Source organism: Gymnoscopelus microlampas (assembly GCF_963454915.1).
Source record: "Gymnoscopelus microlampas genome assembly, chromosome: 12".
NCBI lineage: Eukaryota > Metazoa > Chordata > Actinopteri > Myctophiformes > Myctophidae > Gymnoscopelus > Gymnoscopelus microlampas.
In genome coordinates this window covers 25,187,288-25,203,135 of record NC_139949.1, presented here as the reverse complement: position 1 = coordinate 25,203,135, position 15,848 = coordinate 25,187,288, and the positions used below count along the sequence as shown (strand labels likewise).

The 15,848-nt window shown below is 41.0% G+C and overlaps 1 protein-coding gene across 1 annotated transcript in view; it reads right to left on the bottom strand.

The window, feature by feature from the left end:
• The window catches only part of igsf9bb (immunoglobulin superfamily, member 9Bb), a gene marked incomplete at both ends in the record, with an annotated part of 133,310 nt that overhangs the window by 64,447 nt on the left and 53,015 nt on the right, over positions 1 to 15,848 (bottom strand). The window contains 2 exons of the mRNA XM_084073498.1: positions 429 to 546; positions 5,672 to 5,823. Coding sequence (XP_083929624.1) covers positions 429 to 546; positions 5,672 to 5,823 — 270 coding nt within the window. The remainder of the gene's footprint in view (positions 1 to 428; positions 547 to 5,671; positions 5,824 to 15,848) is intronic.

Below are 15,848 nucleotides of genomic sequence, written 5' to 3'. Positions count from 1 at the left end.
GTGTGCTTTATCGTGATTCGAAGACACAAACAGAAAGTTTAGCCTGAACTAACTGTACTATAAATAACGAAAGCTATGTTTTTTTTTTTGTGAACATAGGCTCTTTTCAACTACAAGAACTATATGAACTGAGCTGTGCAATGTAATTCACAGGTTCTGGATTTGTTTCCATTCACTAAAGGCTTGGTTTCAGATACAATTCTCTCAGAACCTAATTTGGGCTCTGCTCAGGAGGTGGTACTAAACCTGACTAAGGGGAACCCAGAACTCAGAACTTATACTTTCCAAATGTTTCTAAAATAGTAGATATACAAGCTCACAACGTGCTCGTACTGCTATTTTAATTTTGTACGAGTTTCCTGTAATGACATACCTCCCCCTTCAGGGGTGCTTCCGTTTATAAGAACTTCAGCTGAGGGGGGAGTTACCTTGTACCAGAAGGCGTGTGGTGTGAATGGCCTCTCCCTGTAGGCTGATGGCCCGGCAGGTGTACGCGCCACGGTCCTCGCGGTTGACGGACAGTATCGTCAAGCTTCCGTCAGACACCTGAGCACGCGCGCGCACACGCACACACACACACACACACACACACACACACACACACACACACACACACACACACCCACATCAAAAGAGAAATGCTTAGTCCATGTCAAAACATTGGGATATATTGTACATGCAAATATGTTAACAAGATGGGGACCATAGTACCTGCATAATCAATAAAGTTCAGCTATAAATGTGACCAAACATGACCAATGTGACCTATTCTTTGCATGAAATTATTGTGCAGCAATCTAGAAAGATTTGCAGTTTGTATCATATAGAAACTAATACTATGCATACTATCGCCACCAGTGGCAAATCCAGCATAATTTGTCCATCTTCTTCTTGCACTAATGATTAGCATGATGATGCCATTCAATATACTGTAAACAGTACAGATATTGTACACAAACCAAAATAAAATGCAGTATACAGCAAAAATGCTAGCATGTTTCATACAGTAGGCTACAGTACTTTCACTGCTCAAAGAGACCAGTCATTTCACTGCTCAAAGAGACCAGTCATTTCCCTGCTCAAAGAGACCAGTCATTTCACTGCTCAAAGAGACCAGTCATTTCCCTGCTCAAATAGACCAGTCATTAACCAATCAAATATAGCATTTTTAGCGGTGCCAGCCGCTCTACTCTTGACTATGTCCGTCCGTATGTCCGTTTGTCCGTTATGTCCGTTTGAGCCCGGATGTCCGTTTGAGCACGGGCTTTAAACAGCTATAACTCCAGTTGGCAGCATGCCAGCAAGTCCAAATTTGATATGTGGACTTACACCACCAATTGGGACGAGCATTGATTGCTGAAGCCCCGCCCCGCCCTATTATAGCGCCACCAGGAGGCCACTGGCTTTAAACAGCGCTTTACACAGCTATAACTCCAGTTCGCATGCCAGCAAGTCCAAATTTGGTATGTGGACTTACACCACCAATTGGGACGAGCATTGATTGCTGAAGCCCCGCCCCGCCCTATTATAGCGCCACCAGGAGGCCACTGGCTTTAAACAGCGCTTTACACAGCTATAACTCCAGTTTGCAGCATACGCCACCAAGTCCAACTAATACCACCAATAGGGACCAACTGTAATTACATAAGCCCCGCCCCCTCTGCCTTCCCATTGGCTGGGCTTTAAACAGCCATAACTCCAGTTCACAGCATGCTACTGAGTACAAATTTGGTACGTGGACTCAGACCACCAATAGGGACGAACTGAAATGTAGTAAGCCCCGCCCCCTCTGTCTTCCTATTGGCTGGGCTTTAAACAGCCATAAATCCACTTTGCAGCATGCTACCAAATACACATTTACCACGTTAACTTAGACCACCAATAGGGACAATCTTTAATTGCTGAAGCCCCGCCCCCTCTGTATTGTCATTGGCTGGGCTACAAACAGCCATAACTCCAGTTAGCAGCATGCCACCCAGTCCGAATTTGGTTTGTGGACTTACACCACCAATAGGGACGAGCATTAATTGCTGAAGCCCCGCCCCGCCCTATTATAGCGCCACCAGGAGGCCACTCATCAAAGGCACCGCTTCCTTCACACAGGGTGCGATTTTTTACAGATTCAACGGTATGGTTCAAAACCCATTATTGTCATATAGTCCAGGGGCCAACACTGATATTTTCACAAATTGGTACCACCTAAGGTGACTGTAAAGTTTTTGTATTTTTGTCTTCCTACATGTCTCTAGTTTATATTTTGGTATGATAACCCTTCCAATCTTGTAGCTTAATGGCAGTTATCACTACCTACTGGCTAATGTATCCGGTAGGAGACACAAAGTAGAATCTTTGTGTCTCCTACACCCGGGCATCAAATTATTGCGACAAAAAACAAAATATATACATGTATTCAAGGCTTCATGGGGTGTGCAATTCATAACTTCTCAGATTTTTGGTGTTTGCAAAAAGACTGCTTTCCATAAGCTTGTAAAAGTTGACCCTCCTTCGGTCTAGGGTGGTCATAGCTGAATGGGTAGAGAGTCCCCCTGGGAAACTTAAAGGAGGAGTTCACCCAAAAAATGATTTATTTTCTATCAATTGCACACCCTATGAAGCCTTGAATACATGGATATATTTTGTTTTTTGTCGCAATAATTTGATGCCCGGGTGTAGGAGACACAAAGATTCTACTTTGTGTCTCCTACCGGATACATTAGCCAGTAGGTAGTGATAACTGCCATTAAGCTACAAGATTGGAAGGGTTATCATACCAAAATATAAACTAGAGACATGTAGGAAGACAAAAATACAAAAACTTTACGGTCACCTTAGGTGGTACCAAAATATGGCCTGGCCCCTGGACTAATAGTGATTATCGTTGCTGTCGGGCTACATTCAAACTTTTTTGCCCTACTTGATCATACAGCGTCACACAAAAGTATCAAAAGTAGCAAATCCACAAGCTCGAAACGCAGTGAAGCGACGTGTTTTGAGCTTGTAGATCTTGTAGATTGTAGATCAGCATGAATGAATGATTTCAAAAGGAATCCCAAAATGCAAGTTGCAAACACTGAAGTCAGATTACATTATGACGTCATTAGAAGTCTTTTTGAAGAACATAATAGAGGGAGTGTAGCTGAGGGTCATGATGATGAAATGAAGTACAGTAGTTTCCACATGCAGCCTCTGAGGCAGAACAATCACACCATAGCAGCAGCTAGCACTTTTCCACCATAATGGGAACCAATTTGAGAGAATAGTGCCCGCTTGATTTGCTTTAAATCTCTCGACCTATTTTCCAAACAACATACTATAATAATGTAATGTAATAATGGTTTTGGGTGAAATATGCAAAGATTTATCAAAGTACATTAGAACTGTGTATAATGAAAGGCAACACTCAAAGTCAACACTTTACAAACTATACACAGATATCTCCAACAAAATATATATTTTGTGATGCAAGACAAATTAATTTCCCCCGTTTTTTTTAAACAAACAAACAAACAAACAAAAAAGCTGGTCTATCTGACAGGTGTAAAACGAACAGTGTGATCCAGTTAAATTTAACAAGACAATTACAGTACAGTCTTATTTCTGTGTACGCACAAACTCACTGTAATGAAACAATAATATAGGGCTGCAACTATAGAGTTATTTTTCTTAGCGATTATTCTATCGATTGCTTTTTTGAATAATTGGATAATCAAGAAGCGTGGTTTTCCCACCCCAAACTCCACCCCATAACACATATTCTCCCTGCTCATTTAATTAGCTTCAAGCGGAGGAGAGAGTACCCATGTTGTTCTTGTAGTATGTTAAAATTGTGTGGATACTTGTTATGCATTACATTTTTCTGCGCTCCAAGGAGCACACTTTGCTAGTTATACTCTGCAGACGTTACGTGGAATTGGTTACCTGAAAGCCTTAAAGGAGTAGTTCACTCCAAAAATGACTTATTTTCTATCAATTACACACCCCATGGCATGACGCCTTGAATTCATGGATTTTTTAAACCGGTGGAGTCGACTCAAAGAGTCTCCTATTGAGTCTCCTATTGACCGATGACCCGGTCATCAAATTATTGGCTCGGGAATGCGACAAAAACTAAAATATCTCCAGGAATTCAAGGCTGCATGGGGTGTGTAATTGATAAAACATAAGTAATGTTTTGGGCGAACTACTCATTTAAGTCGATTAGCTCCATTGTTAACTTCAAGCCCTCTGTCTTTCTGACAGATAGTCATGCACGTATACAGCAAGTTTATGCATGTTTTTTCAATAATAACGTACAGTATGGTTCAACTATGCCCGGCGATGAACCAAACATAACTTGGCAGTATGTGTAATCATCTATGTACAACAGTAAGCCTTTTATAAAGTAGAAACCTACAGTATTTGGACATAATGCCTTCATATTTTCTTGCATGTCATGAACAACAGTTTTGTTGAATACAAGCATTTATCCACTGTCTCATTTGGGTTAGAATGCATTAAAACAAGCTAATATGTATTTTCTTTCTTGAGGGATACATACGAAAGTGAAACAGACAGGCAAGTTTGTGTCATCTGCCTGGATCTGGATGTGCCTCCACCAATTGAAGTGAGCTAACATTAGCAATGGATGAGCATGTGGTGCATCGCTGTAATACGCCAATAGATCTGGTCCAGGCAGGTGGGTGGTGGATGGCACAAATTGTTGACCTCGTTGACCCCAAAATTGCATTTTACTGTATACACACTTATTTCTGTGTTGATAAAAATATATATTTTTAAAGTGTATACTTGCACACCAGTTAATAGAAACCCATGATATACTGTAATGTGGTTACTTTGAGTGGGAAACTACTGTGAAAGGCTTATTTAAATGTAAAACATTTCTTTGAACAAAGCTGGGACATTTGAATAATTGATCGAGTATGAGTGAGTGGGTGGCATATCCGCATGCAGCAGTCAATAGTTAAGAGTGGATATGCTACTGTAACTCTGGCTCTGCTCTCTCTTGTTTTCGTCTCAATCTTCCCGCACAGTTTCTAATCATAATCCATACTTTTGAGACGTTACCTGTGCTATATATGTGTGTTATATAGCGTATAAACACCGACATTTCTAAATGATCTTCATTCAAAGCATAATTTCATTTCATGAGGTAAAAGAGAAAGGTTCCAAGCACAAAACAAATAAGTAAATTCTACTCACAAGGCTCAAGAATCAAGTTACAGTACTGTATTTATAAGCCATTTAGATGCCAGTATAAACATTAGTCAATATAACTTCATGTTCTTGTGGTGTTCCTGTATATAGAAATATATTAAAAGGAAATCAACTTTTGACATTTCAGGGTGTGTTTTTGTAATGTGTAACATTCCTGTCACTGTTTGTTTAAAGTGATTTATTGGCTGAAGGCCACTTCAACCGTCTATCATCAGGTGTGTTATGGTGTGGTTCATATAGCATTGTGCTACCTGTTTTAATTCAATTCTCTGATCCTGAATAAGGCAGGTTGGCCAAAACGTCTCATCAAATCAAGAGAGATACAAACTGTTTGTAACTAGAGTTTGTCTACTTTCTATTGTTATACAGTATACTCTGTTGTGCGTTTGTTTTCATTGGATTAATTCAGAACATTTCAATACACTGTAAGTCAAGCAAATATATCAAAAGTGTGTACCTTGTACTTGGCACTGTTGACCACAAGTCTGTTGTCCCGCAGCCAGCTGACTGAGGGTTTGGGATTACCAAAGGCCGTGCAGGTCAGAGTGATGGTGCCCCCTTCCTTGGCCTCTACGTATTGCGCTGGCGTGTCCGTGAATGTAGGGGGAGCTGAGGGGTCATAAGAAAATAAAGCCTGGTTAAGGATATGGTCACACGTGCGACTAAAAAAAGTTGCATTCCAGCTCAATTCCATTCTATGGAGCTTGTTGTTGCGAAGCAAAATCACGTCACGTTTACGCGGTTGATGCCTCAGCATGCGTTGGTCACTGCCCTATCATCGCACATGTGTGACTGTACCTTGTACTCCGTTGTACAACTGCGTTGCTTGCCGAGCAATGCCGACAGGAGCTGATATACAAGCTTGTACATCGGCTCTTGTCGGCAAGCAATACAGAGCATAGCTGTCGTACAACAGAGAATAAATTAAGCTTAAAAGAGTAGTTCACCCCAAAAAATTACTTATTTTCCATCAATTACACAACCCATGAAGCCTTGAATTCATGGAAATTCACGAAAAGAGAATGAAGCCAGCTTCACTCTATCAATGTAAAAGAACAAAATTCAATTTTACTAGAAATATATACCAATTTTATCATTGTCTTTGCACCAATATGAATTGTACAGCTTCATACCAGTAGCTGCTACATGAGCAACTAACCCACTGATAGTTTACTGTAGTATAAAATCCCTGAAAAGATTAGGAATCTATTGTGGTTACATGTAGTCATGAAATGGAAGGCTGCCACAATGAATATGATACATATCATGTTTTGTTGGTGGTGCAAAGGTAGCTAATTGGATGTCACATAGTAGAAACACACAGGGCTAATGTCCATTGACCGCCTGTGTAATGCAATTGGATGTCAAATTGGTCATGAGCAGAAGTCATAGAATTATCAAACTTAAACAAAAAAAATTAGTAACACATACTGGTAGTATTATAATTACCGTATGTCCAATACAATCATTCTTTTCTTGATGATCAACTACCATTCTAGGACCACCACTAAATTCCGAGTGCCAGTTCCCGAGCATGCTAACACATCATGCCACAATCACTGTCGCCCTCACTACAATCGTCAGCAAGTGTCTTGAGAGGCTGGTAAGAGATGACATCTGCTCGGTGTTAGCCCACAACGCTGGATCCATGGCAGTTTGCATACAGCCAAAACAGAGCCACTGATGATGCAATGGTTCCGGCTTAGCACACTGCCCTCACTCACTTGGATGAGTAAGAGAGAGAGTAAGAACAGATACGTATGAATGCTGTTTGTGGACTTCTGCTCGGCTTTAAACACACTAGTTCCAGCTAGACTCGACACAAAGCTCAAAGACCTAGGCCTGAACCCGACCATGTGCACCTGGATATAACATATTGGACTTTCTGTTGAGACGTTGTCTGGTGGTGCGAATGGGAAATATAACATCTGACCTGATGACCCTCGATGCTACTGGTGCCCCACAGGGGCTCCTGTAGTCTTTGTACACACATGACTGTATCAACACACAGTCACAGCAAGAAAGAAATCCCAAATTGTCAAAAGATCCAGACCCCACTTTGAGAACCCACTGTGTTACATTAATCCAGCTGAGTTGGCTCTCTGCGTATTCCATCTGCTCTATGGTAGAGATCCAAACAGAAGGTACACCTGTAACTAATCTGGCTGATGGGCGAACACACAACACAGAACAGATTTGTTGCTCATTCAATTTGTACTTTCCAGACACACAGTAAACTGCCAGAAGAGAGTTTTGGCTATACAGTATAAAGGAAATCTTGTGGTTGGTTGAAAGGCTGCTAGGTTTCTGTCAATACGGTCCACTTCCCAGACGACGTTCAACAGACAAATCCAAAGTGCCCTCACCTCTAGAAGGAGGATTTGTAGTGATCCCAGAGGAGGGAATTACTTCTCTACAGTACATTGACCCGGTAGCGGCTTGCTCAAAGTGAGCACACAGGGGAGCAGTTGGAGGTTAAGTGTCTTGCTCAGGGGCACTTAACCAGGCCTGAAGGAGCGGATGTTCGAACCGGGGACCTTCTCATTCCCAGGCGGTTACTCTACCGCCTCCACTACTGCCGCCCTTGATAGAAAAAGACATCAAACCCTCGAATGGCAGCCGGCTGTGCTGCACAGTGGCAAGGGTTCATTTCACCTGAGTGTCCAGCCAAGTGTACATAATAGCAGACGACTAGCCAATTCAAACAGGTTACCAAGATACCGCTCAATAATGCATGTGAGTGAGCCCTCTCACCTTGCAGTGACTCTCATGCTTGACTGGTCATTTGTGAGGAAGAGCCGGTCTCTATGACCAATAGATTTACACAGTTTAGGAAGCAAAAGAGAAAATGGGGACAAATCCAAGACAGCAATCATGAGGAATCATGAAATTAAATAAATAAATAGAAATGAAATGTCACCCATGTTATTAAAACCTTTATGAATGATCAGGTATCAATCTTCCCCCAGCTAAGGGATATTACATTTCATAGTAAAATCCTTGTGTTAATTAAACTCTGAGAGTGTACAAATGTAACCAAATGGACCCGTCCATTTGGTTTTATTTGTACACTCTGAGAGTTTCAAATGGACAAATTAACACTGAGGATTTTACTGTGTACCAGGTAACGCTGATCATGTTCAACAAGTGGCTTGATGTTATTAAATCTGACTTTTCAGCATCCGTTTTTTATGGCATTTGTGCCTTTGCTTGTTAATAAATATAGATAGTGATACAGAGTGACGAGAGAGAGAGAAGCGATGAAATGAGCCTGATTTAATCCCAGGCACACACGGTATGTGTGTTTAGCCCACTGAGCCACAAAGCTGCCTCAAGAAAAATGGATTTAACATCAGACAGAATCACAGGCACTATACACTGTTCAACACATAGGGCTCGATTCAGAGTTTAGCTCACATACAATATGCATGTGCATGAGTCCCACAAGATAATCCAAAAGATACTCTTGGAAAACATACTCATATTCCGACAAGCGTGGTTTATATTTTGCACAGATAATATACTGATATTGGTCGTTGCATGTATTCCTACAGGCTGGGGTGGCAGCTGTCATCAGGGAGTGTTGGAGCGGGAGGAGCAGGACGCCCTACGTTCCTCCTGGTGGGGGCTCCTCAGGTGGTAGGTGAGTCAATATGCAGCAGCAGCGACAACACAGAAATGTGTGTGGGGAGGAATTAATTTTAACGACTAAATTCGGGAGAAAAAGGGGGTAAAAGATAATTGGCAACTCAAAATATACTGTATATATTTTTTTTATATAATCTTTCAATGGTATGCTTTTCACAATACCATACCACAAATGTTTTTTTTTTTGACAACTTCTCTAAAAACTATTTTATGTTGTGAGTGTCTGGCCCACTCAGAGTGTATACAAATGTAAACCAAAACCTTTACTTACATAATACACTCTCAGAGTTAAATGAACTCTATAGTGCACATGGGCAAGTCAGTACCCATTGAGCCCATCAGTTCCAGAACTGATTAGGTTTACTTATCAAAAAACATTTCTCCAGCACTGATCACCCGAGACCCATAAACAAACCAACTCAAACCCTGTGATCCAACCAATCCCCTCCATCCCCACCCACAAACATACTGTAGACACGCTGTAAAGTCCTCAGTGTTAATTTTGTCATTTTGGTTGCATTTGTACAGACCAGTGCTTATTCTGAACCCCATGGGTTTCTTCACGCCAAAGAGATGAGATGAGATGATCAAAGGACTGAATACAGTACGTTTATTTCCTCCTGGAGAGAGAGGTAGAGGTTGTAATGAAGACAACCTCGCTACGGTACTTTATCTGAGTGAAGGAAGGGAGCTTGAAGTACACTACTGTACATGGTTCAACTTAGATATTAATCTAAATTCTATCAGTGGGAAAGGCTGTGAGGTGTGACACGGTAGCTAATAAAATGCTGCTCTGTCTATCAGGGAAACAGGCTCTGCTCTGCTGCCATTTGTGCTGTGGGCAACGTGCCCGTTTAATTTGGCCATATTCCAGTTTTAGCTTTCTCAGAATCTATTGATATAAATATTTAAACATGTATTTTCTTTCTCTCAAAAAAATCATAATTGTAAAATGACTGTATTTTCACAAAAAGTGTATTCTCTAAACAGAATTTTGATAATCAACTACCCCAATGTATTTTATTGTACGACGAATAGCAAAAATGGGGTGCATGATACTTTTGCTATTTTAATCGTGCATCCCTATTCAAACTAAAACCTGCAGTGACAAATCATAATACAAGTTTCACATCGTATTATCACTGTGACTCTTATTTTGAAGCCCGCCTAGTATAAATGTTTTGGAGACTACGGATGGAAATTAGCTCTATGGTAAATCTTATGTACCGGTATGTGTAATTCATAGTCCTGTTTGGTGTTCATTAATGTGCAATGTCCCGACTAAATAAACACATAAAGTAAAGTATAGGAAGTCCGATTTCTACTGAAACTGTCTTGATGCTGATGCTAAGAGCTCCCTTTTTACAGTGAAAACCATGCACTGTGAAACAGGGATGGGACGTTTAAACAGTTAACCGTGTACACACACAGTGTTTCTCTGCAACATATTGCAATGGTTTCATCATGTCGCAAATCTTTCATGTGAGCTGGGCTTTTTTAAATTTAAAGCACTGACTGCCGCGTCGCAGCGTGGCGTGAGCTTGTAGATCGGCTATTTCGGGATAACATTCACCCCAGAATATGGATGCTGGGATCCTTCTAAAATCCTAATTTTAGAAGTGGGAGAGCGTTGTTCCCCTGCGCTCCCCTTCCACTACGATAGGCGCCTACAGCTTTTCTCTACCTGGAAAGTTAGCATGATGAAATAGAAGCCATTGTTCTTGCACTAATAAAAAAATAAAAACTAGAAATGTGCAGTTCCTGGTGAAACTGTGTGTACTCACTTCAAGCACTTCAAAAAAGTCACTCATAGGCATGGGTTTCGGAACTGTCTTCACAGACAGAAATGGTTCCATCTTAATGTGCATTAGCGAGGACCAATTACATGAACAAAGGCTGAAAAAGTGGTCCTTTCATATCATTGGTAACGCCTGTGTTTACCCTACTATTTCATGTCAATATGGCTGCCGTGAAAACAGTGTATTCTCTCACTTTGCGCTCCCGGACCCTCAGATATTTTTGGTGCGTGTTCGCCTCCTGCTACCAGACATAACTTGCCATCTTTAGTAAATGACTGTCACACACATCAGGCAACCAGAGCCAGATCCAGCCAAGTGTGACTCTAACGGAGCATCTGAGAGCTCTTTGTCAATTTATTTTAGTATTCTAGAGCATTGGTTCTCAAACTTTTTTTTTCCAAAGACCCCCATAAGTCTCAAAGTTACAGCCCCATCAGGGTCCATTTGGAACCCCAAGGACCCCTGAGGGTCCCTGGACCCCACTTTGACAACCACTGTTCTAGAGTGGTTAATTCAACTCTGAGAGTGTAAGAATGGACCCATGAAATCATGATTTAATCTTAGTTGTGCACTGTCTTGCTCACACCAAATATAGAAAATCTACAAGCTACTGTAGTGCGACGCGTGGTGAGCATGTAGATCGGCAAAGGGTCAGACTTCAATCTACTCTCTTGCTGCGGAGTCGAGGGTGTCCTCAATCACCATGTGCAATGATGCAAATCGAACTCTTTACAAGATGTCTTTCGGGTGCTTAGAATTGCAAAGCTGTTGACACACATATTGTGCCCAAACATTACACAAGCATCATTATGCAGCACGTACTGCTCACTGACATTACACATTCACCGCACGCCATACGTTCACGCTAACTGTCAACGCTTCGATTTTCTTTTCCACTGAGTTTTAATCATCTGTTCCAGATTTGTTCCATCTCCTTGACATCCCCATCACCGCGTTATGATACGGTTGCCATGGGTACGTTGTCCCAGTCAAGCATGGGATGCTGTGGTTCAAATTAGTTCTACTTGCCTGGGTACTTACTGGTTACTACAGTACACATATGCGCTGTAAACACATGAGGTAGACAGATTATTGTCTGATCCAATCTCAAAATTAATTATGTGGGTGGGCTGTTGCTCTCTCACCCACGACAGGCTGTTGAGCTTGACTAACAAAAATAATAACTGTTTTAAAGCAGTCAAAACAGGTAAAATGGCAACTTGAGGTTGAAGAATAGGAGATAAGAAAGCTGTTTAGTGAAAATTAACGAAAATAAAGCATGATTTATACAACAGTGTCCTGCACCAAAAATAGCCCATCTATAAGCTACGAGCTTGTACATCTGCTATTTCCTTTGCGGGATACAGTCGTATGACCGGGTATACATTAGGCCATTAAGACCTGAGGCCGATTCTACAAATGCCTTCTAATTCAGTAGTTTTCACCCTTCCAAGATTTTTCAAATTTAAAAATTTTAATGGGTTAGACATAATGTGATGCTTTGAGGGGAGGCCTCTGATGGATACATAATATGTATTTGATATTATCAGCGAACAACCCAGATAAGACTGTGAATAGGACAGTATGTTCGACAAGTTTGTATGTCTGTCTCAAGCATTGCTATTGCTGCTGAAGCTATGACAGAGGGGGGGCTTTTTTTATGGGGCCTTTCCTTTCCTTTTCACTTTTGTAAATACTTCAGGAGGTAGTATAATAAAATATTTATATCATCTGTCGGGCTGAAACCTCGTATCTACAAAATTCAACTTTTTATGTGTTTGTGTCCCCCTCCCCCCGTAAATGAATGGCCTACTTTGTCAAACCACACACAAAAATAGCTAACCTACAAGCTCACAACCTGTCGCGATGCGACAGGTTGTGAGCTTGTTGATCAGCTATTTTGGATTTGTTTTAAAGTGAAAGTGAAAGGGGGTCTGTGGGTTTTTATAAATATTGAAACAATGAAAAGCTTGTGAATAATAACTACATTGGATCCAATGGAACACAGGTTTTTTTTTTTCATTTCCTGAAAAGTAACGGTTTTGGACATACAAGGTTTCCACAGGACAGCAACAATATACTGTCACAATAATAAGCTTGTTGAATTCATGAACTGACTGTTCTCCTTACTAGCTTACAGTTGTTCTCATATGTCTTTCTTTGATGCTGTGCAGCGCCTTAGTAACACATTATTTATTTATTAGCTGTCCATCTTGTAAACTCATGAAATATTTGACAATAACAGCTAGGCCACTGGTCATAGACGTGTCTGTGTACAGTCCATGGACAGACCTATATAGTTAGAAGAATGGGATTATTCTCATTAGCACAGTTAATATTTACATTCATATTGAGGAAATCATGACCCAAATATTTTGGGTGTCATTCTTGACTCTCAACTCAAATTTTATAAGCATAATAAAAAGTTAAGCAAGACCTTAAAAACAAACCTGAACTGTTTCAGAATGACCAGACAGTATAGTATTATGCCTCTTGAGGCCACTCAACTGTTTGTGCATGCCATGATATTTCCACATTTGGAGCCAGGCCTCACAATCAGCTATAAAACCAGGTACATCTCTTTATAAACAAGCACTGAAAATAATGGATAAAAAATAACAAATGAAATGGCCTGCTTAATTCTCAAAAAGTAGTCTGGGGGCAATACAGAAACGTGCTTCAGTCACCACAAGGGGATCAGCGAATGGCAACTGCAGGGCAGCAAAGCGCAAAACCATCTTTGTGGATACACTTGTGGAATGCCCTACCAACTTAAAATACAAACTGATCTCAAAACATTTAATGCAATGGTAAAACACTGGTTGAAACTAAACCAAAGCTGTTCCTTAATGCACTTCATTAACAGAGAAATTCATGGAATGGATGGAATAATACCCTTTTAAACTTTTTATTTTATTTGACTAATTTTGTGACTTTATTCTTTTTAGATCAGAGTATGTTGCTTGCATAAAGTCCACCTGTGTTGAGCATACACTGCAAACTGCTATAGCGGAGCCCCTCAGTAGAACTGAAACGGATCGTTATTTCTTGCATGGCGTACAAGTACCGCTGAAGACAAGGAAGCTTCTGAGATGCCGAGGATCAAACGCGATAGAGGATAAAAGCGAGCTGTTCATGGGGAAAATATTTCACTATCTCTCAGCATCTGCATGGCTGCATTCACTTCTAGCCTCATGCATACTAAGCATTCTAATTGCCCCTATAACAGAAAATGATTTGATTTGATTCGACCAGACCTATTATAACACAGAGATCAAATCTAATAATTCAAAGAAATAAATCTTAATTTTTACTGTGACCATTTAAGGTTTCACAGAATGATGTTTGAATGTAGAGTAGGCATTTAGTTTGTAATCCCCTGTGTATTTAAAATATTTGCACATGATTTGCCCTTTTTTTTAAAGGGGGGGAGGGTTAGTGACTATGTGACACATGGATTTTATATTGAGAGACCCTTACATAGCATCAATTATAGCTGGTATACTTGTTGTGAATAATAATAATAATAACATTAATTAACATTTTCACCTACAGCCCTAAAATAGGGACGCGAAGTTGAAAGTGGTTAAAATATCTTTTTGGTGTACTATATATAATTTCCCACTGTAGTGGCACAGTTATATATACTACAGTATATTGCAATAGTAATGTGTCCCAGGGCACACCTGGACTTGTCTCACGGCACACCAGTGTGACTCGGCACACAATTTTGGGAAACACTGCTGTAAGAATTGGCAGAATTCCTTAAAAGACATAACCCTTTCTACTGTCCATGACTATTCTATATACTCAGCAATCTGCTTAAGCACCATCACATTTCAAGTTATGATATTATGCGTCTGTCTGTCCGTGGTGTTTGCAAAGTCAAATATTGACTTTTGCACAGATCTGAGCGTGTGCAAGGGTTTTCCTCGGTTTACTAGAATTCTTTAGTTCCAGCACCTCACAGTCACAGTCACACACAAACACACACACACGCGCACACGCACACACACACACACACACACACACACACACACACACACACACACACACACACACACACACACACACACACACAGTATACTAAAGTTTATAGTATACAATTCTGCTTATAAGATTTCAGGATGATTATAATGTTCCTCATAGCATAATGCAGTATTTTGGAGTGGATGTTTTGGCCCAGCCCAGCCCAGTCTGGGCTCTGCTCTTTAATCCTATCGGGCATAAGTATGGCCAGTGGTCATGTGTAAATCTGGTCTCAGACCGTGGCGTGGAGCGTGGGGCACAGTGACATTCCTGTCCCCTCTCGCCCAATCTGTGCTAAGAGAGAGAGAGAGAGATAGAGAGATAGAGAGAGAGAGATAGATAGAGAGAGAGAGAGAGAGAGAGAGAGAGAGAGAGAGAGAGAGAGAGAGAGAGAGAGATAGAGAGAGAGAGAGAGAGAGAGAGAAGAGAGAGAGAGAGTGAGAGTGAGAAAGAGAGTGAGAGTGAGAAAGAGAAAGAGAAAGAGACAGAGAAAGAGGCAGAGAAAGAGAAAGAGAAAGAGAAAGAGACAGAGACAGAGATAAGAGGAATGAAAGGGGGTGGAGAAGTAAAGAAGGGAAATACCTTTCAAGGAGATATTAAAGATCACTGACAGAACGAGGTACAGTACTGTAGACGTACAGGGGGTGTGAAAAGTGTTGTGCAGCTCACACAGTCGAGCACTGCGGAGCAGTGCTGCAGAAAGCATGACAAGCAGGAGGCGGGGGCGGAGGGGTGGGGTGGGGGTTGGGGGGTGTTGGGTTTGAAGCTATAAGCTATTTTAAGGGGAGCAGGGAACACTAACCCTGCAAGATCTGAACCTTGCTCAGTTTGTTCACCTCACCTCACATCGGTAAAGGTCTGCACCACGAGAGAGAGAGGAAAGCTGCAGTGGAACTCTAAATCACCTTAGCTGGGAGGAAAGAATAAAATTGGGTAGTATTGTCCCAGGAAGCCAGCCAACTGTACCACAAATCGAGTATAGCACAGTAGCTTACAGTTGAACATTCTCAACTAACTTGTCAAATCTTTCTTTTATTCTTGACGGTTAAAGTGATGTTGAACTTTGGTAGACCCTTCGGTTGAATACTGTACAGTATAGGTTCAGTACCTGGCAATAATATGCAAACAAAGTGGTTTCTGCTAATATGAGAAAAACTA